At 49.1% G+C, this 27,500-nt stretch overlaps 1 protein-coding gene and 1 long non-coding RNA gene across 4 annotated transcripts in view; one reads left to right on the top strand and one right to left on the bottom strand.

The window, feature by feature from the left end:
* LOC139753293 (uncharacterized) overlaps positions 1–13,395 on the top strand; it is a 155,358-nt gene extending 141,963 nt beyond the window's left edge. For both annotated transcript variants that reach the window (XM_071669581.1, XM_071669580.1), the window contains one exon: positions 1–13,395. This exon is cut by the window's left edge and continues 83 nt beyond it. In XM_071669581.1, the coding sequence (XP_071525682.1) occupies positions 1–1,765 (1,765 nt within the window). In that variant the 3' untranslated portion in view covers positions 1,766–13,395.
* LOC139753294 (uncharacterized) overlaps positions 1–27,500 on the bottom strand; it is a 483,377-nt gene that overhangs the window by 156,440 nt on the left and 299,437 nt on the right. The window lies entirely within an intron of this gene.

The following is a 27,500-nucleotide window of genomic DNA, read 5'->3' as shown; positions in this document are numbered from 1 at the left end:
CGCCCTCAACGTCGATAAGTATGTGGCCATCGCCTCCCCGCTGCACTACGCCCGCTTCGTGTCCCCAGGGCGCGTGGCCGTCACGGTGTGCGTGTCGTGGCTCCTGTCGGCGGGGCTGTGCACCCTCCCTCTCCTCCTGCCGGAGCTTCAAAGCACCCCGAGGCCCCCTGGCTCCTGCCTCCCCGACGTGGTGTCCGCCCCGCCGCTCCTAGGCCGTGGCTATGCCCTGGCGCTCTCGCTGCTCGGCTACCTGCTGCCGGCACTCCTGGTGGCCACAGCCAACGGCCGCATCCTAGTCATCGCGCGTCACCACCGCCACCGCATCGTCTCGGCGCTGTGGGACGTGACGGTGTCGGCCCAAGCCACCGTCACGCCGCAGAAGTCACACTTTTACCTCACGCGTTATAGGGGACGCTCGGCGGCCACCACAGTGTTCCACTTCGTCGGGACCTTCATCATCCTGTACTTGCCGTCGGCGGTATGCCTGCTGTACGAGGCCCTGTCCAGGACTTACGTGCCAGTCACCGTCTCCGTCGTCAACTTCGCCCTGCTCACTTTTGCGCCGGCCATCAACGGCTTCGTCTACGGCGTCAAGAGCAAAGTGCTCCGGAAAAACTTCAAGAACTTCCTAAGGAAGCGGCTGTACCGCAGCGAGGTCAACTATGAGATCCAGTCGCGGGCGCCGTCGGTGCCGGCTTCCAGGCGCCCCTCGGTCACGCCCTCCCTCTCGCTGCCGCTCCAGCAGAAGCTCCAGCGCCGCATGTCGGAAATACTCATCCAGCCCACACCGACCACGCCCAGTGACGGCGGTGGCGCTAAGCTCGTCCGACGGTCGTCCGAGCTCAGCTTTCGGCCAAAGGGCTCCAGTTCTTCCATACCGAGAGATATCACTCCATCTCGACCGACGAACGACCCTACGATATCGGGCGGCGGCCAGGCCAGCCAGCACGATCAGCAGAGCGACCAGGTCAAACACGATCAAACTAAGGGCGACCAGGTTAGAGGGGACTGTCAGGAGAGGGTAGCCGCCTCACCGCCCAAGAGTCCCCTCAATCGGAACGCAAAGCTCTTCCGTTTACTCTCGCAGTCCAACAGTCTGGAGGAGAACCCGTCGAAGGAGACCGACGCCTCCAGCCTCACCAACTCGTCCTCTATCCTCTCTAACCATCGCCCGTCATTGCGGCGAGCGCTGTTTGCCAGGAACAAGCAGAAGAGTCTGGACTTCGAGATGAGTTGCATTTACCTGGAGGAAAGTTCTGCAGATTCCGTCGCATGTCCGCCCCGTAGCGCGTCGCAGCAGATGGTAGGTGACCTGGGCAGCCCGTCGTTAGCTCGGCCTCTGCTTCTGGGCTCCCGCTGTCAGCCGCCGCTCTCTCCTGCCAGGAAGACCAAGAGAGTCTCGTGGTCCTCCGACAGCTTCTCCGACTCGCCGATGGACTCGGATAACGACAACATCACCACTTCGAACCCCGTGCCTCCCAGGTACCGCAAGAAGGCCATGTTCCGGAACAACGGACTGCGCTTCGACTTCTCAAAGGTCTCCTTGGAGCGTATCGACTCTGAGGACACCCGTCCATCACTGGAACACAATGATTCCCTGGAGTCATCACCACCGAACTCCCCAAATATCTGGGGGAGCATCAGGGAGAAGGTGGACGTCCATTCTGCCGGGAGTTCCATCGTGGCCAACGGCAAAGTCGTCAGCAAAAGCAACGGCCGCCACGAGATACCCGAGGTAACTGCCCCACTCACACACAAGAGGTAAAGCTCTTGTTGTGTAGAGGCAAGGAGGCGAGCAGAGCCTTATAGCCAGATCTCATCAGCGTGAGAGCTTCTCAGGCAAGATATATCAGGGCGAGGGGGAGGGAGGAGGGTGGCTTGGGTTGGTGTGGCTCCGACAGACGAGTCTAAAAGTGTTTACAACAGACCAGACCCCACAGCCAGGCTGTGTTTCATCTCTATTAGTGTGACTGCAGCGGGAAGATGCTGGGCAGAGTTACGAAGTGAGGGTGGTGGAGTATCGCAGCCAAAGACAGACAAGAAGAACTGAACAGGTTCTGTTCCCATGTGGGAGACGAGACGCACACACGAAATGCTCCCGACGGGAGGCAAAATATCTTGCCATACGACCTCTGTTGACCAGAACAGACACCCTCATTTTCTCGTTGTATATCAACAAGGTTCTGTTAAAGGTAAAGACAATTATCATTTTGTTAACTAGATTCGAGAGGGGCCCCTGTCTGGCATGGGTCACTGTCATACTGATATCAAGCCTCGAACTGTGTGTGTGTGTGTGTGTCAGTGCGACAGATTAGTCTGTCATAACCTCCTTACGCCGGAGGCGTACTTAAATTGGTCACCCATGGAAGAGAGAAGAGTAAGCGCTGACCTCTTAAGTATCGAACCAGGTCGACGATGTGGAGCGAACAGTTCATCGAAAGATGTAGAAATGGGAACAACCAGAGACCATAACATGAAATTGGACACGAGAAAAAAAAATTGATTAGAAAAAAATGTGAAGTACATTTACAAGGTTATTGGATGAGCTTGGAGAGAGTGTGTGTGTGTGTAAACAAACCCTCCCTCCCCCGTACAGTACAAATAGGGAAGTAAACAATTAGACATACGTCATCATCTCTAACGTCACCAATAACAGCTGGAGCCCTGACTATGACGTCACCACCAAATAACCGACTCCCAGCTCTGACGTCAACACGAACAGCTGACTCCCCGGCTCTGACGTCAACACGAACAGCTGACTTCCCGGCTCTGACGTCAACACGAACAGCTGACTCCCCGGCTCTGACGTCAACACGAACAGCTGGCTGGCTCCCAACTCTGGCATCACCGCCAACAGCTGACTCCTAATCATGACGTCACCGCCATCAGCTGACTCCCGATTATGACGTCACCACCTACGTAGATACACGTTCATGCCTGACCGAGAGGGGAAGTTAAAGAGGTCAAAGAAAATGGGGTTCTAGTTCTCCATGCGCGTAGCGTCGACTTCAGAGACTTGCGTTACGCCTCTGCCTGGCTTGAGCGGGAGGCAAGGGGCGGGAGGCAAGAGCGGGAGGCAAGAGCGGGAGGCCTCTCCTGGTTTACGTGAAGGCATCGGAGTGAGCGCTGGCGAAGCGCTGAGGAACTTTGAGATGACGCAGTCCACTGGAACTTTCGGAAGATGTGGCCCACAAGGAACTTTTTTTTTTGGACGGTGAAGCTTTTTTTTGGAGGGGAAGACGTGGCCCACTGGAACTTTTTTTTTTATCACGTGGCTCGTTGGAACTTTTTATGGACGAAGTGAGCTTTCAGGGATGATGTGACCCGTTGGAACTTTTTTTATGGACGAAGTGAGCTTTTATGGACGATATGGCCCGTCGGAACTTTTTATAGACGAAGAGGCCCGTTGGAACTTTTTATGGACGATATGGCCCGTCGGAACTTTTTATAGACGATGAGGCTCGTTGGAACTTTTTTGGACGAAGTAGCCCGCTGAAATTTCTTGGACGAAGTGGCCCGTTGGAACGTTTTTTTTTGGACGAAAGTGAGCATTTACGGACGATATGACCCGTTGGAACTTTTTTTTTGGACGAAGTGAGCTTTTATGGATGATGTGACCCGTTGGAACTTTTTTTGGGACAAAGTGAGCTTTCACTGGATAGTGTGGCTCAAATGGAACTTTCCTGGGCCCACTAGCAGAACTTTTGGACGAAGTGAGCTTTTTGAACGACGTGGTCTTGGTCCAGATGGAACAAGTTAAGTTCTGCGCAGATCTTGCGCTTGATGTGATAAGGTGACAAGAGTGACGCGCACTGTGACCAAAGTGACGCGCACTGTGACCAAAGTGACGCGCTCTGTGACCAGAGTGACGCGCACTCTGACCAGAGTGACGCGCACTGTGACCAAAGTGACGCGCACTGTGACCAAAGTGACGCGCACTGTGACCAAAGTGACGCGCACTGTGACCAGAGTGACGCGCACGTGACGCGAGCATTGTGAAGTGCTGTGACGTGGACACGTGGTGACCATGAATGAGTTCAATCGCCTCCCTCTCCCTCTCCAGTGACGGCCCAAGGTGTGACGCTCAGAGCCGTCACACCGTCACAAGTGTTGTAGAGACCGTAACAGAGGGGCGAACTTAATTCTTTTTTTTTCATCTTTTCGTTAAACATACTCATTTAAGGGGGGCTCCTGATGTGATCCAACGAGGTCGTTCACTCGTTTAGCGCAGGGTCAACGACCCTCACCATCCCTATTTCTTCACTTTTTTTTTTCTAAAGTTTTGGACGCGCTATGAGGGACTTTTCTCTCTTTTTAAGTGTAGCGAACCGCTTTCATTCCAGAAGTGATAGAGGAAAAGGCATTATTAGTGTGTAACACAACACTGCCGAGGCAGGATGCACAACACTCTCCACGGTGTATCGTGACGCAAGACCAGGCGAAACTAAGCTGAGGTGAAACTAAGCTGAGATGAAACTAAGCTGAGATGAAACTAAGCTGAGGTGAAACTAAGCTGAGGTGAAACTAAGCTGAGATGAAACTAAGCTAAGGTGAGATGAAACTGAGCTGAGATGTAACTACGGTGAGATGAAACTAAGCTGAGATGCTACTAAGCTGAGATGAAACTAAGCTGAGGTGAAACTATGCTGAGGTGAAACTAAGCTGAGGTGAAATTAAGCTGAGATGAAACTATGCTGAGATGAAGCACTACAATCTCTTTTTTAAGCAAAACTTCATAAAACAGCCAAATATGACCTAAATAAAAAAATGTCAAGGTGAAACTTCTGAAGGTTACAATGAAACTTTAAGAAAAAAACAAAGATAATGTGAAACTTGAAAGAAAAAAGCTAGAGATCATAACCCTTAAAAGAAATGCGAAGATGAAACTTTCTCATAGGATTTTTAAGATGAAACTTGAAAAAAGAAGAATATATATATATATATCCAGGTATTTGTATGATAATAATTCCCAACTTGTATGTTCTTCCAGTGATCTTGACCAGTAAGCATACGTGTGCGTGTGTGTGTGTGTGTGTGTGTGTGTGTGTGTGTGGTGTGGTGTGTGTGTGTGCGGTGTGTGTGTGTGTGTGGTGTGGTGTGGTGTGTGTGTGTGTGTGTGTGTGTGTGTGTGTGTGGTGTGTGTGTGTGTGTGTGTGTAACTTAGAAGCAGATGAAAACGATACGTACATGTTAAAAGCTTTCGAAGAAACTATGGATTTTTTTTTGGTTTATATTTTCCTGGAGATGAAACCAGCTTCGTACAAAGTGATACTGTCTTATACAACGGGTAGAACGTTTACTGTAGGAACGTTTTTTTTTTCATGTAAGGGAAACGTTTTTTTTTCATATAAGGGAAACGTTTTTTTTGTCCTTTTTTTTCCTCTTTAGGAAGACGGCAAAGTTTATGATAATAATAATAATAGAAAAAAAGTTGTAAAGTTCCGGGAATATTACAGTTGTGTGGAGGGAAGAGGCACGATCGGGTTGAGAGGAGGTGTCTGAGTGATGAGTGTGTGAGTGTATGAGTTTGTGAGGACAAGGGGAGCCTTTTCAGCTGGTCGGGGGGGGGGGGGGGCGGTCTCTGTTTAAGCTGGCGAGACGAGCGTGTTCAGCTTCGTCGGGCGAGAGGCTGTTCAACTTGTCAAGGCGTGTTTTAACAGTCTGCTGGGCGAGTCTGTTTCAGCTTGACAGACGAGGCTGTTTGATCTTGTGATGCGAGTCTGTTTCAGCTTGACAGACGAGGCAGTTTGATCTTGTGATGCGAGTCTGTTTCAGCTTGACAGACGAAGCCGTTTGATCTTGTGAGGCGAGTCTGTTTCAGCTTGACAGACGAGGCTGTTTGATCTTGTGAGGCGAGTCTGTTTCAGCTTGACAGACGAGGCTGTTTGATCTTGTGAGGCGAGTCTGTTTCACCTTGACAGACGAAGCCGTTTGATCTTGTGAGGCGAGTCTGTTTCAGCTTGACAGACGAGCCTGTTTGATCTTGTGAGGCGAGTCTGTTTCAGCTTGACAGACGAGGCTGTTTGATCTTGTGAGGCGAGTCTGTTTCAGCTTGACAGACGAGGCTGTTCTGAAGTTGTTCGACGCGTCTGTTCAACTCGTCAAACGAGGCAGTTCTGAACTTGTTGTACGAGTCTGTTCAACTTGATTATGGCTGTCTGTCTGTCTTCGGCGAGTCCACTCGAGCAACTAACTCGGTACACATGGCGAGGAAGCAGCCCTCAGGTGAGTTTCCCACGTCCAAAGGGGAGCGCTTCACTCTCTCTGGTATGTCGGACATCCTTAAATTCTTCTTCCTCCCCCACAACACAAATGCCCCGGTATTTACCTGCCTCCTTTTATTTTTTCTCTGTGTCTCGCTATCCCACTCATCCCTCTCCCCCTTTACCCTTCCCCCTTTTTTTTAAGTACTCCGCTGCCCTAGATTTTTAAGTTGCTGTGCTTGTCGCCTTCTGTTGCATGCTCTGTTTTAAGAGCTCCTACGCCTGTGTTCAGTGACCCTTTACTGGATGCATCTAAAGCTTCTTTTCTCTTTAAGGTACGTCCGTCTACCACTCCTGTGTGTAGTCTGTCCTTATGTATATCTTCTACATATACCACTTTTTTTCCCCGACGATCAGATCTTTTCTATTATTTTCTAGAACCTTTTCTCTCTCCTTTTTAACGTGATGTATGTATAATCCATTTCTTAACTCCCGTTCGGTCGTCGAAGTTCCCCATTTCGTTGCTGTCAAATCCACTCTATGATGTCATAACCCCCTACCCCTTTCTGGGGTCCTCTGTCACATTTACTCCCACTGCGAAGTGGGTTAGCACTCGAATTAAACTTAGGCGGGCCAAGTCCACATCCGAGATGGGTCCCACTACCCTCTGATGTGGGGGGATCAACCAACAACTCCCTCCCCATTTACCTTTTAAGGTGATCTACTTCATCCATTTAAGGCTACCACAGTCTTGTCATATCCCCTTTTTTTTTAATGGTGTGACCGACACTTCCTTTCGAGGACGTTATTCCTCGACTATCTTCTCTTTTTTTTTGTTAAGGCTTGCCAAATCCTCAGCTAAAATGTGCCAAATGTAGCCATTTGCCTGTGTCATACTCCCCAAGTACCTCTGCTTCTTCTTCTCCTCCTCCTCTTCAGGTGTTATTCTCCTACGTTAGCAAGGTACCCCGCTCTCTCCCCACTTTAAAGTGTGCCACATCCCTCCTCCCTCCTTCATACATGTGCCAACTCACCCACCCACCCTCCTGAGGTAATGCCAAGCTCCCTGAGGTGTGGGGAACTCCCTCGAGGTGAATCACGACAAGAGAGAGAGAGAGAGAGAGAGAGAGAGAGAGAGAGAGAGAGAGAGAGAGAGAGAGAGAGAGAGAGAGAGAGAGAGAGAGAGAGAGCTTCCCCGCGCAACACAACAAGAAACACAGGAGAGCGGTAGTTTCCGGGCGGAGGGATGTTCCAGCGTTGGACCACGTCGACTATCGGGGATCTCTCCTGGGTTCGCCTTGTGGTCACCAGGTTTCCCGCGTGTGACCGACAGTCGTTTCGTGGATCCGCGTGTGTGTGTGTGTGTGTGTGTGTGTGTGTGTGTGTGTGTGTGTGTGTGTGTGTGTGTGTCTTTTCACCGATAGTCTACCTCGGAGTCTGTTCTTCATGCTGGTCAAGATGGCTACCAAAGATGTCATTCTCTCTCTCTCTCTCTCTCTCTCTCTCTCTCTCTCTCTCTCTCTCTCTCTCTCTCTCTCTCCCTCCCTCTCTCTCTCTCTCGTCCTTGTAGAGTTACAACTAGTCAAAAAGGCGGAGGTGGCGGCCGTGTGGTGTTGTCATCATCATCATGATGCCCGCCTCCCGCGTAGGTGCCAAGTAGGGATCATATCCGCTGTTATGTTTGCTGTTCTGTACCGGTTATCATCTGTCTCCTCTCCCTCAACCCTCCCTACCTTACACTCTCCCTCACGGTGTAGGGTCGCCTCCCGCACGGGACACGCTGGCGAGTGCTGGCTGGTCGAGGCTCGGCTTCCTCCTCCTCCTCCTCCTCCTCCTCCTCCTCAACACTACCACCCTGTCCACCCACGAGCGTCCGACCTCCTGCGTGCCATTCGTCCGACGATCGAGATCTGTGGATCTCGTATGGATAGTTTCAGCTTCTCTTCATCGCGAGAGGCAGTTTTTGCGAAGGGGGGGTCAAAGTTCAAGGTGCTACGTCCCACCTTAACCGCTGTCTGACTGGGATTTGTTTTATGTGAAGCTATTCGTCGTTTTCGTCGAGAAAGAGAAACACGATTTTCCGTTGGAGGTTTCCTGTAGGGCGATGGTGACAGCTGGGAGTGGACCAACCCTCTGAAACACACAGATAACTCCTGATTGTTAGCGTACGGCCTCCCGTTAACGCGAGCGTTTGTTATAACAGGAGTCGAAGCTGAACGATATTCACGCTACAGCACGAACTACGCTGACACAACCACACTGCATTCTGAAACACCGAAATGAAAAAAAAAAAATAATAAAAGCGATAATGTGATGTATTTTACATGTTATGTGAAAACCGGTTCATCAACACAGATGACTGAAGGAACCAGTTCCCCAGTTACGGGCGACTGAAGGCGACACTGAGGGTCAGGCGACGGCACTGAGTGCAACACAGTGGCACTGCGGGGTCACACGACAGCAGTGGGTGCCTGACGACGACTCGGGAATCTATTTGCTGACACTGGGATAATGACGCCACTGCTTGAGGACAGTGCTGACGGTGAGGGGTGGAAGGGAAGGGAGCAGAGGACCTTAAGGGCGGCCTCCTCAGATGCTGGGCTACTACGACAGAGCAGCAGGGTCACAGAGGATTCCCCTCACCCCTCACACCCGTGTACACGACACAATGTACAACACTGTACACGGCTCTCTGCGTCGTGCTCCGTGCCAGACGATGCGCGAGTGGAGCACACCTGAGGTTTCAGCTGGCCACAGACTCAGTCGTCACAAAATAATTTCATCGTCCTTTTCCGGTCAGTCTCCGTTGGGAAGTGTTTAGATATTGTGCAAAAAGAAAAAAAAAAAGGAGCTTTTTCCAGTAATTTAGTATAAACCGAACACATGGAGACGGTTATAGGGAAGTAGATGGCAACACTCCATGTCCACTGAAGAATATCTGTGTTGTGGTCGTGAGTGGAGGGCGCCAGGCCAAGTATATGGGGAGGAGGGGAAGGCGTCTACCATATAACTCCCACTATCTATGGTACATCAGTGGCACCTGTGGCCACGAACGCTGTGAAGGTTAGCTGCCTATGACACGAACACGTCGATAAGTCTGACTGAAGATGATTAAAGTTCATTCTTAATTCTTTTATCATCAGTATTGATTCAACGGCCCTCCCGCTGTGACTATATTATTCACCTCAAGGTCTAATTACCAGAGAGACTAGATTACCTTCGTTAGTTCGCCGAGCCTAACCTAAACCCCATCTCCGTTAGGGACTTTTTGATATTTTCGGCCATAAAAGAACCGAGGGATGAAACGCAGCTTCTAGTAACATGCTGGAAAAAGTTACACTCTGAACTTTCACGTCCTTTTTAAGCTCTTGAAATTGACTGGGAAAGAGTAGGAAAAAATATTACGAAAAAGTATCGCACACTATCAACACTTCCTTCGGGAAATTTTTGGCAAAGACTGCTGCTCCAGTGGTGCTGAACCCCAGCGGGCATGGTCGAGGGACGACCTCCTACTTCGATGTCTCCTGCCCTCTCGAACTCCGTGGGCGACTTGGGGCATGGGAGGACTAGTGGCTGGGAGTCTATGGTCTGCGGGCAGCGGACGGTGCTAGTTTTAGTGCTACTGTCAGTGCTAGTGCCAAGGCTAGGAGGGATGGCTAGTTCCAGAGACATTGGCAGGGCTAGGAGGGATGGCTAATTCCAGAGCCAGTGGCAGGGCTAGTTCCAGAGACACTGGCAAGGCTAGGGGGACGGCTAGTTCTAGAGCCAGTGGCAGGGCTAGGAGGGATGGCTAGTTCCAGAGCTAGCGACAGGGCTAGGAGGGATGGCTAGTTCCAGAGCTAGTGACAGGGCTAGGAGGGATGGCTAGTTCCAGAGCTAGTGGCAGGGCTAGGAGGGATGGCTAGTTCCACAGCCAGTGGCAGGGCTAGGAGGGATGGCTAGTTCCAGAGCTAGTGACAGGGCTAGGAGGGATGGCTAGTTCCACAGCCAGTGGCAGGGCTAGGAGGGATGGCTAGTAGCATTCCAAAGTCAGTCTTCAGATGCCGTCCTGGGTTTCCACAAGGCGTTCACACGGCGTCATCCAGGCCGAGTATCCTCAGCCGTTGCTCACGTGAGGAGGCCAGGATAACAACTGAGCCAAGTGGCCAACTGCTCCTGTGATGCGACACGACACACGATAAAGTCTCCCCCCCAACACCCACACCGCCACCACACCGTCAGGCAGGAACGCTGCTAGCCTCGTATGAGCCAAGTGCACAACTGATCCTGTGATGCGACACGACACACGATAAAGTCTCCCCCCCAACACCCACACCATCACCACACCGTCAGGCAGGAACGCTGCTAGCCTCGTATACTTAACAGTACCCACACACACACGGGTCACAAGGCACAATAGCTCCGTGCTCGAACAGTAGCCTCGGACACGTCTTCGCGTCATATGGGTTACGAAGACGACGATGACAGAAATGATAGATCAGACCTTTTTTGTTTGTTTGTTTGTTCAGGCAGCTAAGAAAACAACAGCGAATTTGTAAACTTATATAAAACGGGTTTGAGGTTCGCTTAGAATACTTATTATTGAAGAAAGTCTTCGGCGTTGTGGTAAACTCAACCTCTGGAGTGTTGACCTCTCTCCCCCTCAAAAAAAAAGAGGGAGGGGTTGTGAAGCCTAGGATGTCGTAAGGTCACAAAACTTTCTCTTGCCGGAACTTTAAGACAGGAACTTATGTGTCTCGCAAAGAAAACGTAAACAAACGAAGAAACTGTCGTGACGTCCCCTCAGGTCACACAGACACAGTCTCGCAATACGACACAGGCTCTCGTTGCTCTTGCTGGGATGAGTGACAGCTTACGATCCCACAGGTGGGATACGGAAGTGACTGAGGTACCAACCTCACCCAACCCTCTCCTAAGAATGAAAAGAAAAAAAAAATGAAGGCCACGCAAGTGACCGATGGGCTGAGGCGACACCATGAGACTACATACCACAAATGATGAGATACAGAAAACGATAACAAAAAAAAATACCTTGTAGGAGAAATCCAGTGAAGAACTCCCTCTCCCCACCACCACCACCATATTTGCGTGTGCGTGTGTGTGTGTGTGTGTGTGTGTGTGTGTGTGTGTGTGTCTTACCTTTGTACGTCCGTACGTGCGTCCGGCTGCCCCCCAAACACCTTCTAACTTAAGTGTTCTGTAGGACCTGCTTTGAACTCTTAGGTCGTTGTTCACTGTTTTTATGTTCCCCACGGGATGGTTGTTCACTGTTTGGTGTGACGTAGTCAAAATCCTGACGGCATAGGCAGGTATGCCGCAGGGGGAAGGGGTAGGGAGGGAGGAGGAGGGGGGGATATGTGTGTGTGTGTGTGTGTGTGTGTGTGTGTGTGTGTGTGTGTGTGCACGCGCGTTCTGGCGCGCGGGGGGGCCGGTGAATCTCACATCTTTGGGCCAGTCACAACACTCGATTACTTTTACTCCCCCCTCCCTCCGCCGCTCATCCTCACCTCGCCATCTCCCTCCCAGTGCCTCTGCTCCCACTCTGTTTTACTCCCAAGTGGGCTGTCTGGTGCTCCCACAGGCCGTCTGTTGCTCCAACAGGGCACTTCTATTATCCTCTCCAAGTCGTCTGTTACCCAGAGAGAGCGGCGTGTTCCCCTCTCTCCCAAAGGCCGCCTCCGATCTGGTCTTCTCCCTATTCCTGGTTCTGCTGCTTCTCGTTCATCTCCTCCTCCTCCTACTCCTCCTCTTCCTCCTCCTCCTCTTATTCTTCTTCTGCTTCCTCCTCCTCCTCTTCCTCCTCCTCCTCCTCTTCCTCCTCCTCCTCTTCTTCTTCTTCTCCCTCCTCCTCCTCCTCCTCCTCTTCCTCTACCTCACTCACGTCAACCCGACCCTCTGTGACCTAGTGTGAAAGCCCCTGTCATCATCACTACCTCTCAACTCCTTTTTTTTTCCCACCGACACGGAAACAAAGACCTTCGACCCCTCAGTGACATTAAATAATACTGATGTGAGGTAATCGTTCAAAGGACATCTGTTTACCTTCCCCCCGCCGCTGAACCTTCCCCTTCGGAGAGGTGGAAAATCTCCTCCCCATCACCCCTCATTGCCCCAGGAACCCTCCCCCATCTTGCCACTGCCAACAACACCACCTCTCTCTCTCTCTCTCTCTCTCTCTCTCTCTCTCTCTCTCTCTCTCTCTCTCTCTCTCTCCCCAAGTCCTACACTCATCATCAGTGGACTCGACCCATCACCAATGATGCCACAGTTTCCCTCCCCCTCAAATGTCCTGCGTGTTAGACGTCACTGTATTCAGCAGGAGCTCCCCTTCCTGACGTTCTGCACCGTCAGCCAACTAGTCAGCCAGCCACACCCTCAGCTGACGCTGTATGACGCCGCCAGGAAGGGAGGAGGTGGCTAGTCAGCCAAAGACTGACACCTACCACTACTAGCCAGGATCGACCAGTGGTGCTCCCTCTACCTCCCGTGTCAGTCAGTAAACGGGAATGACATTTTTTTTTCTGGTCATATTCCTGGATCCTGTCTCCTTCCTTGGTCCCACCCGGACCTCAGTTCCACCCGCACCTGGTCCCACCCAGACTTCAGTTCCACCCAGATCCTGTCCCCAACCGCACCTGGTCCCACCCAGACTTCAGTTCCACCCAGATCCTGTCCCCACCCGCACCTGGTCCCACCCGAACTCCTGTTACCCCAGACTCTTGGGTGGGAGGGACGTCCCGAAGCCTCCATCCTCCCCCGTCCACAGTACCTCCTCCTCTTCTTCCTCCTCCTCCTCCTCTGCCTCCTCCTCCTCTGCCTCCTGGTCACAGATATGTCTCCCCTGCCCCAGAAAGACAATAAGTGTAGGTTATACCCCAGAGCTTAGAACCGTAGCTGCCTACTGTTGTAGCTCCTGCCACAAGTATATCTCATACCAAAGTATAACAATTATTTTATGTATATAAACAAGAGCCGTGTGTGGGAAGGGGTTGCAATATTGCCATCTCCAATCTTTTTTTTTTCTTTTCCTTTAAATTAAGGATTTACGTACAAGAACTAATAAGGTATACACTCCTCTGATGACCAAATATAATTAACAAATCATTTTATGTTTCTATATATGACAAATTTCCAGAAAGTATTTTTATACATAGAGTATGTACATATGTAATAGATTATATGAGGATGTTTCCATGCTGGTTTTATTTGACCCTTTCCTTCTCTAGAAGTAATAGATGGTACGAGGGAAGAGGCAATTCCCAGGATTGAGAAGTAAAAAAAGAAAAAAAAGAGTAAAATGAAGTTTAATGTGTCGCGAAAGTTGCCTCCATTTAACTTCCTGAAACCAGGGTTAAAGATTAAAGTGAAGTGGGCGAAGTTAGGGGTTAGTCCTTGTTAGGGAAGGCACTCCTGAGGGTAATGAGGCAAGTTGCGTCGCTTGCCTCACTCACCCATGTCCAGGGAGCATCCCTAAAAGTAGTGAGGCAAGTGGCTTCGCTTGCCTCACTTACCCCTGAAGGTAATGAGATGAGTTGCGTCGCTTGCCTCACTCACCCGTGTCCAGGGAGCATCCCTAAAAGTAGTGAGGCAAGTGGCTTCTCTTGCTTCCCTTACCCCTGAAGGTAATGAGATGAGTTGCGTCGCTTGCCTCACTCACCCATGTCCAGGGAGCATCCCTAAAAGTAGTGAGGCAAGTGGCTTCTCTTGCTTCCCTTACCCCTGAAGGTAATGAGATGAGTTGTGTCGCTTGCCTCACTCACTCATGTCCAGGCAGCATCCCTGAGGGTAATGAGACAAGTTGCTTCTTCGCTCACTTGCCTCACTCACTCACTCACTCTTGGGGAGGAAGGGAGGCCTCTCCCCCTACCTCCTCTCTCTCTCCCTGTCTGTCTCTCTCTCTCTCTCTCTCTCTCTCTCTCTCTCTCTGTACCCAGCTTGATTGCAATTCAGACAAGACGCCATAAAGTACAGACTCTGTCTTTCCTCACCTACCCTGCCTCTCCCACCTCTCACTTCTGGTGGCAGAGTAGCTCCAGCGTGATGCAAAGCCCAGCAACATGACTACAATGTAACACTCAAGAGAGAAATACGAGGAAAAGAAAACGAAATTGGTTTGTAACGTCCGGATCGACGTGCCGATACTCGAATTCGTTTTCGAGCAGGGATACGCCATTCCAACAACGTTTGGCGAATGAAGATCACAGACAAGGACACACACACACACACACACACACACACGCACGAGTGTAAAGTCCCTTCCCCATACAGTACAAATAGGTAATAGCCTTTCACACATATGATTAAGGATGCCTGAGTACGTAGGTCCCATTCTAGAAATGAACAGATTAATCACATGACTGATTTCTTAAAGCCAGTCCGCATTAGCGTAGGGCGTGGTCGATATACCCAACCGACCTGGGGCGATAGAGTCAACCCACTTTGGTTGATAGATCCAACCCACTTCGGTCGATGAACCTAACCCAATTCGGTCGATAAATCCAACCCACTTCGGTCGATAAACCCAACCCACTTCGGTCGATAAACCCAACCCACTTCGGTCGATAAATCCAACCCACTTCGGTCGATAAACCCAACCCACTTCGGTCGATAAACCCAACCCACTTCGGTCGATAAACCTAACCCAGTTCGGTTGATAAACCCAACCCACTTCGGTCGATAAACCCAACCCACTTCGGTCGATAAACCCAACGTACAGGACACCTCAACGTACAGGACACGGTCGAAGCAGACATGGACGCGTACCTTCAGCACCCAAACTGGATCGCTGAGTCGTGAGGTGACGATGTATGAAATAACCCTTCGCTCACTCACTCTCCAGGAAATCAACGAAATGAAAAGAAAAAAAAATGAAAAAGAAAAAAAAAGAAACGAGTAATTCAGACTACCTCTCATTTCCTGGAGGTTCGTTACTTCCCGACATACCAATCTATGATCTGCCAAGACGTTTCACTCCTGCAGGATACAGCAACCCGAGATGGGCTCACGTCGCTTCCCATCCTGGCCCGCGCTGTGGTGGGGGAGGAGGCCACTGGAGGAGACGCATCTGTCGCATCTGGTCACAGCCGACCCACGTCAAGACAAACCTGCAATTCATGTCCACATCTCTTTTAATGCTCGTCTTTTCCTCAAGACGATATACATAGAACGTTTCTAAACATACCAAGAAGAGATTTCATTTCAGTTTACTGATGTAACTCAACAAAGTCGGGCTATACAGACCCATGTCCTGAGTTCCTCTCCCAGCTAACCATCTACACTGGGTCCCCCTCGAGACGATTCTAACGCTCCTGCAGATCTGTGCCCTCCCCAAGCGAGACCACACAGCCTCCTCTGTGTACCGCACGCTCCACACCTCCAGCTGCTGCTCCTGTTTAATGCGTCTTCCTCCGCTCCCTCCAACTTTCTTACACAGTTTCCTTGGCACCGAGGGAAGATGGACGGATGTGTGCTGAGTAAGATACATTACTGTTTTTACTCTCTTACCTAAATCCTTCCACACCTTGATCTCGTTTCTCTTACATTTAATCTCATACCATCTTATCTCCAACGGACTCTTTTTTTCTTTTTTCTTCTTAGATATCTTTCCAAGTATCCAGGAAATGGATGGGATGGCTTAACATCACCTAGGTTTCTGGGTGCCGGGGAGCGCGTGGATAACCAGGGTAACACCTGGTTCTCATCTAAATCTCCTCACTCTAACCACTCACGGTCGGCAACCATTCACGGTCGGCAACCATTCACGGTCAGCAACCATTCACGGTCGGCAACCATTCACGGTCGGCAACCATTCACGGTCGGCAACCACTCACGGTCAGCAAGCACGAGGGTATTTCGGTGATTTTCTCCCGAGTCTACACCATCTCACTTCCTCCGTAACACGTACGCGTCCTTGACCTCATCAGGCACCACGTACCCTCCTTTCTCTCCCAAGCACCACGTACCGTCCTCTTTAGCTCCCCAAGGACTACGTGCTGTCCTTTCTCCCAAGGACCACTTACTGTCTTTTTACTTCCTCCAGAACCACGTACAGTCCTTTATATTCCCCAGGACCACTTACAGTCCTTTAACTCTCCCCAAGACCACGTACCGTTCTTTTACGTCCCTCAAAACCCATCCTCCTCCCACTGCTCCTCGCTGTCTATATTCCGACTGCCTCTCACGTCTACTGTAGGGTCCGTCCCCCCTCACACACACACCCTTACACACACACACACACACACACACAACAGCGTTTCTCCTTCATTTGTATATTCTTCTTGGCTTCTCTACCCATTCCTTACCATCTTTTCACTCCTTTTTGTTACATCTTTTTTTTTTTTTGACTCTTTTTACCGTTGTAACGTTGCACTTACACGCCCCCTGCACCAGATTCCATCAACTCAATAGCCTTCATCTTTCCTGACTCGCCTCCCGGTGGATAACTTTTTTTTCAGTTCCACGGCCTCTTGGGGTTATATACACTTTTTACTGTCGTTAAGTTGCACAACTGGTAGATACGTTGCCGTCTTCCTCATCCAACTATGGGAGTGATTTCACGGGCAGTGAGAGAGAGAGAGAGAGAGAGAGAGAGAGAGAGAGAGAGAGAGAGAGAGAGAGAGAGAGAGAGGAAAGAGAGAGAGAGAGAGAGAGAGAGAGACGCACGGCGACACGCGAAGTCAAAACGACCGTAAGGCAGCAGCAGCAAGTCGAGGATCGCGTAGTCTAGCTAGTGGTCGGGAGGGGGGCGTACACAACCAGCCAGCCCACCCAGCCAGCTCTCGGGAGCAAAAGCCATATGGCGGCCTCCGACGCCGTCACTGTACCTCACCTTCGTGGGGACGGGTTGCGTTTCGCGTGGCTTCACACACATATCGAATTCGAACAACGAGGAAGGACGCTGGTTCGAGGGGGGGGAAATAAAATAAATTTCTTGTGGTTTCAATATTTTTTTCTTTACGTGAAACTGTCTCTTCCGTGCCTCCCATCCAGCCAGACAACCACCGACTTTAAAGATGCAAGGTGGCGCGTCTGGACCTGGGGTGGGGCGGGCGCATGACTTGGGCATTACCTCCCTCCTCCTCTCACTCAGGCAGGGCAGGAGGAACAACACCCTCCTGTTCATCAAGGGCGACGCACTGGCACAAACCACACCTTCCCGTAACCCTTCAGGAGTCGACGCCAACTGTGACACAAGTAAGTCACGCTGAGTGTGGCCAGTGTGTCAGGGTCCGTGACTGGAGTGACCTGGGTCACGCTGAGTGTGGCCAGTGTGTCAGGGTCCGTGACTGGAGTGACCTGGGTCACGCTGAGTGTGGCCAGTGTGTCAGGGTCCGTGACTGGAGTGACCTGGGTCACGCTGAGTGTGGCCAGTGTGTCAGGGTCCGTGACTGGAGTGACCTGGGTCACGCTGAGTGTGGCCAGTGTGTCAGGGTCCGTGACTGGAGTGACCTGGGTCACGCTGAGTGTGGCCAGCGTGTCAGGGTCCGTGACTGGAGTGACCTGGGTCACGCTGAGTGTGGCCAGTGTGTCAGGGTCCGTGGTGGTGACCCAGAGTCCGTGACTGGACTGACCTGAGTCACGCTGAGTGTGGCCAGGGTGCCAACTCCTGACCATACCATACGCACGACCTTGAGCAACATCGGCCAAGATGGTGGAAAATATTCCACGTCAAAAATATCTGACGATCACCATCGCTTCGACACACATTTCATACAGCCTTCCGGATCAACACGCGCCGTGTACGACGAAAACAAAACAAAAAAAGGGGGATACAGATTGAAACCCTATATCCACTGTAGGTAACTGGATTGGAGTTCAAACGCGTGACGAGATTAAAAGACTTCAGAGAATGAAATCACTTCAGTACGATGTCAAGGGCCCGGTGACTACAAAAGAGCGAGGGCAAACAAACGTGGGGAAATGTGCGCGCGTGTGTGTGTGTGTACATAAGGTCCACTCGCCTCCAGCCAAACCTCACTTAAAACAGACGGGGCATAACTTAAGTCGCCGTACCGTACCGCAAAGTCGACGCAATTGATGAAGTCTCCCCTTGACAGCGTACAGAGAAGGATGATGCTAATGATTAAACAGGCAGTGGAACCCTCCAATATAGCGAGAGATTGAGAGAAAAAACACAACCCTAGCCTTCTCTGAACTGGTGGAGAGTGAGGAGCGATTTGATGGACATATACTAATGGGAAAAGGGGATGATAGGGGCACGGAGATAAAAGACAAGAAATAGAGATAGACAAATACAGTACAAGAAATAGGGACAGACAAACACAGGACAAGAAATAGGGATAGACAAACACAGGACAAGAAATAGGGATAGACAAACACAGCACAAGAAATAGGGGCAGACAAACACTAGACAAACAAAGCACAAAGAATAGGGGTAGACAAACACAGCACAAGAAATAGGGATAGACAAACACAGCACAAGAAATAGGGGCAGACAAACACTAGACAAACAAAGCACAAAGAATAGGGGTAGACAAACACAGCACAAGAAATAGGGATAGACAAACACAGCACAAGAAATAGGGGTAGACAAACACAGCACAAGAAATAGGGATAGACAAACACAGCACAAGAAATAGGGATAGACAAACACAGCACAAGAAATAGGGATAGACAAACACAGCACAAGAAATAGGGATAGACAAACACAGCACAAGAAATAGGGGTAGATAAACACAGGACAAGAAATAAGGATAGACAAACACAGCACAAAGAATAGGGATAGACAAACACAGCACAAAGAATAGGGATAGACAAACACAGCACAAGAAATAGGGATAGACAAACACTACGAGAAACATGAACCTAAGAGAGAGAGAATGGGCAAAAGTGGATTCACATCAATGAAACTTCAGATATCACGAAGATCAGTTGTACAGAACAGCAAGGAAATGGAAGAAGTTGCCAAGTTTGGGTAACAGACTCAAACACGTTACGTTTCTTACTAAATCTACCAATCATACTTGGTTATATACTTTACTATCCTTGGGATAGAGGAGAATAGATACTATCCAAGCATCTCCTATATATATATATATATATATATATATATATATATATATATATATATATATATATATATACATACCTCATAGTCTAACCACACACTCGCTCATCCTTCGTACCTCCCATCTCTCACTCTGGAACCCTCACTCACACTTGGCCAAGCCACCACCTTATATTTCCAAGTGTCGACTTCTCATTTGCATCTCTTTTTTTTTCTTATTTTTTTTTACTCTCACTATCCATTACCACTCACTCTTTCATGTCTGCCGCGCCGCCCTCCGCCCTCTCTCTCTCTCTCTCTCTCTCTCTCTCTCTCTCTCTCTCTCTCTCTCTCCCTCTCTCTCTTCTCATTCGCATCTTTATTCATGACAGTAATATTCCCATATTTTTCTGTGCCTGGACTCTTCCAGACCGCTCACATAATGGCAATTAAACTTCCATTTGCCGTAAAACTTTCCCTGGAACTTTTTTTTTCTCTACAAACTTTTGAGCCTCATATACACGTCCTCTCTCTCTCTCTCTCTCTCTCTCTCTCTCTCTCTCTCTCTCTCTCTCTCTCTCTCTCTCTCATGGCTGTGGCCGGCACCCACACGGCTCGGGCTAGATATGTCCGACTCGCTGTGGCAAAGAGTCTTGCTAAACCACGGCGGAGAGGGAAACCTGAACTTTTGAATCACATAATTCCACAGAGAAGATATCCCAGCTCTTGTGTTTACAAGCGACGGGTGGCGGCGAAATCCATCAAAGGTTTTGATTCATATTTTCTTTCTTCTTCTTTAAACTCTTGAAAGAAAAAAACTTTATCATCCAAAAATGGGATGGATAAAAATTGGGTTTTGGAGCTTAGGGGAAAAACTGGGGAGAGAGAGAGAGAGAGAGAGAGAGAGAGAGAGAGAGAGAGAGAGAGAGAGAGAGGACGCCGTCTTTACACACACACACACACATACACACACACGCACACACACAGAGAGTGACCTGCCGGGCTTCAAGGCCACTCCGTGGAAGGTTTCCAGCATGTGAGGCTGAGGCACGCTCATATCGACGACTACGGCGGGTGCCACGAACGACGGACGACCACGGCGGGTGGCACCGACGACCACGGCGGGTGGCACGGACGACGGACGACCACGGCGGGTGGCACGGACGACGGACGACCACGGCGGGTGGCACGGACGACCACGGCGGGTGGCACGGACGACGGACGACCACGGTGGGTGGCACGGACGACCACGGCGGGTGGCACGGACGACGGACGACCACGGCGGGTGGGCACGGACGACCACGCCAGGTTTCATAACAGAAAAAAAAAGAATCTTTCGTTAGAAAATAATCAAAATCAATCTTTCGTTGATAAATAAACAACAAACAACAATCCTTCGCTGAAAACAACCACACAAAAAAACAAAAACAAAATCTCTCGTTAAAAAAAAACATAACTTGATTTTAGTTATGATTCTTGTGTATAACTCTCGCTCACAGTCATTTAAAAAAAAAAAACCCTAAAAAACCCTAAAAAAGAAAACGAAAAAAATCATAAACGTCGAAAGCTTTTTAAACAACCGACGATCGTAACAGCCCATCCATCGAGTTCAGCATTCAATCCGTCCAAACCAACGCCCGCTCCTCCGCGCCTCAGTATAAGGTCCAGCTGACGTACGATGCTCGACTGTTTCAAACCCCCAGGTGAGGAGAGAGCTACGAGGAGGATGAGGCGGAGGAGGAGGAGGTGGCGGCGGCGGTGGCGGAGGAGGAGGAGGCTGACGAGGAGGGACCATCTACTGGCTAGGCCGTGGGAGGATGAGGCGGAGGAGGTGGTGGCGGTGGAGGAGGAGGAGGAGGAGGAGGAGGAGGAGGAGGAGGAGGTGGCGGCGGTGGCGGAGGAGGAGGAGGAGGAGGAGGAGGCTGACGAGGAGGGACCATCTACTGGCTAGGCCGTGGGAGGATGAGGCGGAGGAGGTGGTGGCGGTGAGCGCGGAGGAGGAGGAGGAGGAGGAGGAGGAGGGGGGACCATCTCCTGGCTAGGCTGTGGGAGGAGAGGAAATATTATTCCCAGCTGAAAGTGATTTGACTTTCATCCCTGATGTATTCAGATTTCTTGCCCGATGATGCCTGAGCATGATGTGGAACGCTAGATGGGGGAAATCTATAATACTTGCAGATGTATAAGGTATTATCATGACTGGATATATATATATATATATATATATATATATATATATATATATATATATATATATACACAAGATTATTATCATTTCTAGTCTCGTCTCTTCGGTGTATATCAACGGGCAGCCATATCTCTTTTTTGTACCTCCCATGATGATGTGATTATTACACGAAAGTGCACCTGGGAACTTATCGTGTTTCATTTCCCCGTGCCCTCGTATTCCCTGCGTGTCGTACAAGGTGGTCATAGAGTTATCCTCGACACCTGAAGAAGGTGGTGAAGAATTCTTTCGTCTGGCGGACGTCGCATTTTGAGGCTGACGGTCTCAGTGACTCCGGCACTTCATAAGTTTTGAAGTCCATCCAAAACAACCAGATAACTAGACTTCAACGTGACCGGCGGCTGTTAAGCAGTAGGACCAGACCTTCTTCGAGAGCCACTTCGCCTCGACTGTTCAACACCCGGTATGACTGACCGACCGACCGATCAGTAATGATAATGATAATAATAATCCATAACTGAAATGCGGCCGGATAAATCCTTAATCATCTAAATGGATAACTTTAATATATATCATGACCCGCAAACTTTTTCTCTTATACCGTAAAGTTTCAAACATCAGAACGGCTTACCCCCTCCAAAACCCTTTTCATTGATTACAAGACTCGACTTTAATGAACCTAGATATTCCAGAAAATGTAATGTATGCTATTCACAAACCCTCTCAGTGGCTATCGTGTGCGCGTTAACCTGCAGGACTGGCTTGTAAGTCCAGGTCAGGCAAAGGTTCCCCTCACACAACGTCAACATTGTTACTTTGAGTGCCATTCGACCTGCAGTGCTTCCGTTACGTACAAACATCCCAATGTGCACAAATATGCAAGTTACTCTTCCCTCTTCAGTCCCCACTCCTCTCTTTCCTCTCCCTACTCCTCCCTCTCCTCTCCCGCCCGAGCCAACTAGGGTTTGCCTGGGGTTGCAGGTGGCTCCACACAGCTTCCCAGCCTCTGTGTTGACAGCTGGTACATACGGAGGCACACTGCCCCTCCTTCCCTCCTCCCCCCGGCAAGCCAGACGGCAAACACTCCCGCGCCTCGCCCCGGCACGGGGCTGGGCTGGCTGCCTTCCTCTCGCCTCCACTGCCTTCTGATGATTCGCGAAGTCGCAAAAAAATAAGTGAGAGAGAGAGAGAGAGAGAGAGAGAGAGAGAGAGAGAGAGAGAGAGAGAGAGAGAGAGAGAGATCCTTTGATTAATTAACCTTCTCTCTCTCTCTCTCTCTCTCTCTCTCTCTCTCTCTCTCTCTCTCTCTCTCTCTCTCACGCGTTCATCACTCTGTACCCCCTTCCCCCCCACCAGTAAACTATGATATTGGATCTCTTTTGTCATCCTGTCCGGACTACAATCCACGGGGAACAACTAGACAATAAGGAGAGACAGTTGAGAAAAGAGGAGGATAATGAGGTGAAGAGGATTATGAGGGAAAATGTGATAATGAGAGGGAATGGACCAGTACTCTTTTTAGATGATAGGGATGGGAAAATGATAGGGATGGGAAAATGATAGAGATGGGAAAATGACAGGGATGGGAAAATGATAGGGATGGGACAATGACAGGGATGGGAAAATGATCCCCAACTCCCTCAGTTACTGCAATGGTGCGCCTTCCGATTCTTGTCATGGAATATGATCTTCTGTTGAAGAGAAATGATCTAAATCCTTGTCGTGAGTTTCCAGGAACCATCGTCACCACGTCAGACTTTGCGACTGTCGCATGAGTCTCGGTGAGGGACGGGCCCTGTGTAACCTTGAGGGCGAGGGCTGTGTGCTTGGTGATGTGGGGTTGAGGTGGGGGGCCAGACGCACACCTTGGGATAGGGGTGCGCCGGATGGCTGCTCAGGGCGGCGTCACAGAAGCACCATCATCGCCTTTCCTCCTTAGCCACTGCGTCACAACACTGTCATCTTCCCTCACTCACTGCCTCACAACACCATCATCGCCTTTCCTCCTTAGCCACTGCGTCACAACACTGTCATCTTCCCTCACTCACTGCCTCACAACAACACCATCATCGCCTTCCCTCCTCAGCCACTGCGTCACAGCACCGTCGCCTTCCCTCACTCACTGCCTCACACCAACACCATCACCTTCCCACAGCCACCGACCCCACAGCACCACACAGTCAGGCGATAAACCAGAGAAGAAGAGGAGGCTGGAGGCTGCAGGAGGAGGAGGAGGAGGAGGAGGCTGGAGGCTGCAGGAAGAGGAGGCTGGAGGCTGCAGGAGGAGGAGGAGGAGGAGGAGGCTGGAGGCTGCAGGAGGAGGAGGAGTTGGAGGAGGCTGGAAGGTAGTGCTGACTCGGTTACCATCCTCTCACTAACTCAATCTACCTGACCTAATCTTGCCAAAGTTGCTGCCGTAAGTGAGTAAAGTGAACGTTTGGAGGGCATACCGCTAGTGCTGGTGGTGGGGAAACGTTCCGGCCTTTGTGTGTGTGTGTGTGTGTGTGTGTGTGTATACAGAGGACATCCCAGATAACGTTTGGATATCCTCCGGACGTAGGAAGGGTTCCAAAACACATCGACTTTTATTTTCTTTCTTTTCATTCTCGCATATCGTTACGCTTCAGAAAACGAAGAGAGGTGTTACTTTGTTTTAAAAGGAGAACGGGTATCACACACTGATTTGACGTCTGAGGGCGATGTTTTAGATGTGGCGTTATAAGAAAAAAAAAAAAAGAAAAAAAAAACGTATGTTTCAGAGAGAGGGGGGAAAAAATTGTTTAGATATCTCACAAAAACGCCAGCAGGTTCTTCACTTGTAGTGTATTGCTCTGGATATGGACTAGCGCTTGTATAGAGAACGCATCACCCTTCGTAGGTCATTCGTCATCCTTCGTAGGTCATTCGTCATCCTTCGTAGGTCATTCGTCATCCTCCGTAGGTCATTCGTCATCCTTCGTAGGTCATTCGTCATCCTTCGTAGGTCATTCGTCATCCTTCGCAGGTCATTCGTCATCCTTCGTAGGTCATTCGTCATCCCTCGGAGGTTATTCGTCATCCTTCGTAGGTCATTCGTCATCCTTCGTAGGTCATTCGTCATCCTTCGTAGGTTAACTGGAATGACCAGACCAGCCAACTAGTTCTATTATCTCGAATCTTTTTTCTTTTTCTTCGTCCAGTTTACATATCAATTCCCTTTGGTCTCTCACCCTACAGACGGAACGACATTGGCGAAGAAGGAAAGAAAAGGGGAAATTTGTCACAGATTCGAACTATGGTTGAAGTGATGGCTGGTAGGGAGGTAGGAATATATATATATATATATATATATATATATATATATATATATATATATATATATATATATATATATATAATATATATAATATATATATATATATATATATATGGTGTGGGAGGCAAGTTGTTAGAAGCAGTGAAAAGTTTTTATCGAGGATGTAAGGCATGTGTACGTGTAGGAAGAGAGGAAAGTGATTGGTTCTCAGTGAATGTAGGTTTGCGGCAGGGGTGTGTGATGTCTCCATGGTTGTTTAATTTGTTTATGGATGGGGTTGTTAGGGAGGTGAATGCAAGAGTTTTGGAAAGAGGGGCAAGTATGAAGTCTGTTGGGGATGAGAGAGCTTGGGAAGTGAGTCAGTTGTTGTTCGCTGATGATACAGCGCTGGTGGCTGATTCATGTGAGAAACTGCAGAAGCTGGTGACTGAGTTTGGTAAAGTGTGTGAAAGAAGAAAGTTAAGAGTAAATGTGAATAAGAGCAAGGTAATTAGGTACAGTAGGGTTGAGGGTCAAGTCAATTGGGAGGTAAGTTTGAATGGAGAAAAACTGGAGGAAGTAAAGTGTTTTAGATATCTGGAGTGGATCTGGCAGCGGATGGAACCATGGAAGCGGAAGTGGATCATAGGGTGGGGGAGGGGGCGAAAATCCTGGGAGCCTTGAAGAATGTGTGGAAGTCGAGAACATTATCTCGGAAAGCAAAAATGGGTATGTTTGAAGGAATAGTGGTTCCAACAATGTTGTATGGTTGCGAGGCGTGGGCTATGGATAGAGTTGTGCGCAGGAGGATGGATGTGCTGGAAATGAGATGTTTGAGGACAATGTGTGGTGTGAGGTGGTTTGATCGAGTAAGTAACGTAAGGGTAAGAGAGATGTGTGGAAATAAAAAGAGCGTGGTTGAGAGAGCAGAAGAGGGTGTTTTGAAATGGTTTGGGCACATGGAGAGAATGAGTGAGGAAAGATTGACCAAGAGGATATATGTGTCGGAGGTGGAGGGAACGAGGAGAAGTGGGAGACCAAATGGAGGTGGAAAGATGGAGTGAAAAAGATTTTGTGTGATCGGGGCCTGAACATGCAGGAGGGTGAAAGGAGGGCAAGGAATAGAGTGAATTGGATCGATGTGGTATACCGGGGTTGACGTGCTGTCAGTGGATTGAATCAGGGCATGTGAAGCGTCTGGGGTAAACCATGGAAAGCTGTGTAGGTATGTATATTTGCGTGTGTGGACGTATGTATATACATGTGTATAGGGGTGGGTTGGGCCATTTCTTTCGTCTGTTTCCTTGCGCTACCTCGCAAACGCGGGAGACATCGACAAAGCAAAAAAAAAAAAAAAAAAAAATATATATATATATATTTTTTTTTATATATATTTATATATTTCATATATATATATATATATATATATATATATATATATATATATATATATATATATATTCTTTCATACTTTTCGCTATTTCCAGCGTTAGCGAGGTAGCGTTAAGAACAGAGGACTGGGCCTTTGAGGGAATATCCTCACCCGGCCCCCTTCTCTGTTCCCTCTTTTGGAAAATTAAAAAAAAACGAGAGGGGAGGATTTCCAGCCACCCGCTTCTTCTCCTTTTAGTCGCCTTCTACGATATATATGTATATATTCCAGCCACCCGCTCCCTCCACTTTTAGTCGCCTTCTACGATACATACACACACACACACACACACACACACATATATATATATATATATATATATATATATATATATATATTCCAGCCACCCACTCCCTCCCCTTTTAGTCGCCTTCTACAATGTACTGTCAGGATATATATATATACATATATATATATATATATATATATATATATCCTGACAGTACATTGTACCATCCCTCCTCATCCCCAGCCTTAACCCCTGAGTCGCCGCTATAAGCCGAGCCGAGCTGAGGAAAGCCGACCACTGGGAGCAGCAACACCTCACACGCAGCACATCCCTTCTACCCCCACGATCGCTGCTCACTCAGCGGCGCCCACGCCAGACCAGGCAACTGCCACGCACTTTAGGGAGGGCGCTGTGTATGTGTGTGTGTCTTCACGGATGTCAAATGACACACGTATATTAAAGATGTTAAAGGCGATCGATCACTTTAATAGCTTTTAACCCTTGAGAAAGAGAGAGAGAGAGAGAGAGACGAGACATCTTTGACAAATCACATGGATTAGAATACTTGTTAGTTCGCAACACTCCTATACGAACTGGGTGATATAGAACGCAATCGACACCTACAATCTCTGTTAACAAAGTCACGGTTAAAGAAGAAGAAGAAGAAGGAATCATACATTACTAACGTGACGACAGAACAGAAATGGGCTTATAGCATTGACGGTGTCACGGTGACGTAAAAAAAAACAACAAAAAAACACGGCTTTGCGCTTGCGCATTTGACAGCGGTACAGTGACTTCCTATACAAGTCCTGACCTGGCCTTTCTTTGCTCTTTGACTACATAAACATACATGAAAATTCGTACACATACATACATATACAATGGGAAAGAACGAACAAGTACCCAAAAAAAAAGAGTAATTTCTGGAGGATAAACCACTAGAGAGGATTTAATAGGCTACTTAATACTAGAGTGTTATATGATGACTACTACCCTTCTATGAGACACATCACTAGAACACAGAATAAGAATGAGATCAATAGTCAAAGTACAGGTCATTCACGGCGGGACGCTGATCATCCCTCACGGCCCTCCTCTCCACACCTCCTCAGTATATAAAGTACTCTACAGCACTCTGGCGAGTGACTGTTGCTGGGGTCACACC

This window comes from Panulirus ornatus, chromosome 14 (assembly GCF_036320965.1).
Source record: "Panulirus ornatus isolate Po-2019 chromosome 14, ASM3632096v1, whole genome shotgun sequence".
Lineage (NCBI taxonomy): Eukaryota > Metazoa > Arthropoda > Malacostraca > Decapoda > Palinuridae > Panulirus > Panulirus ornatus.
Note: the sequence above shows the minus strand (reverse complement) of the source record. Positions and strands in the feature narration are given on the sequence as shown.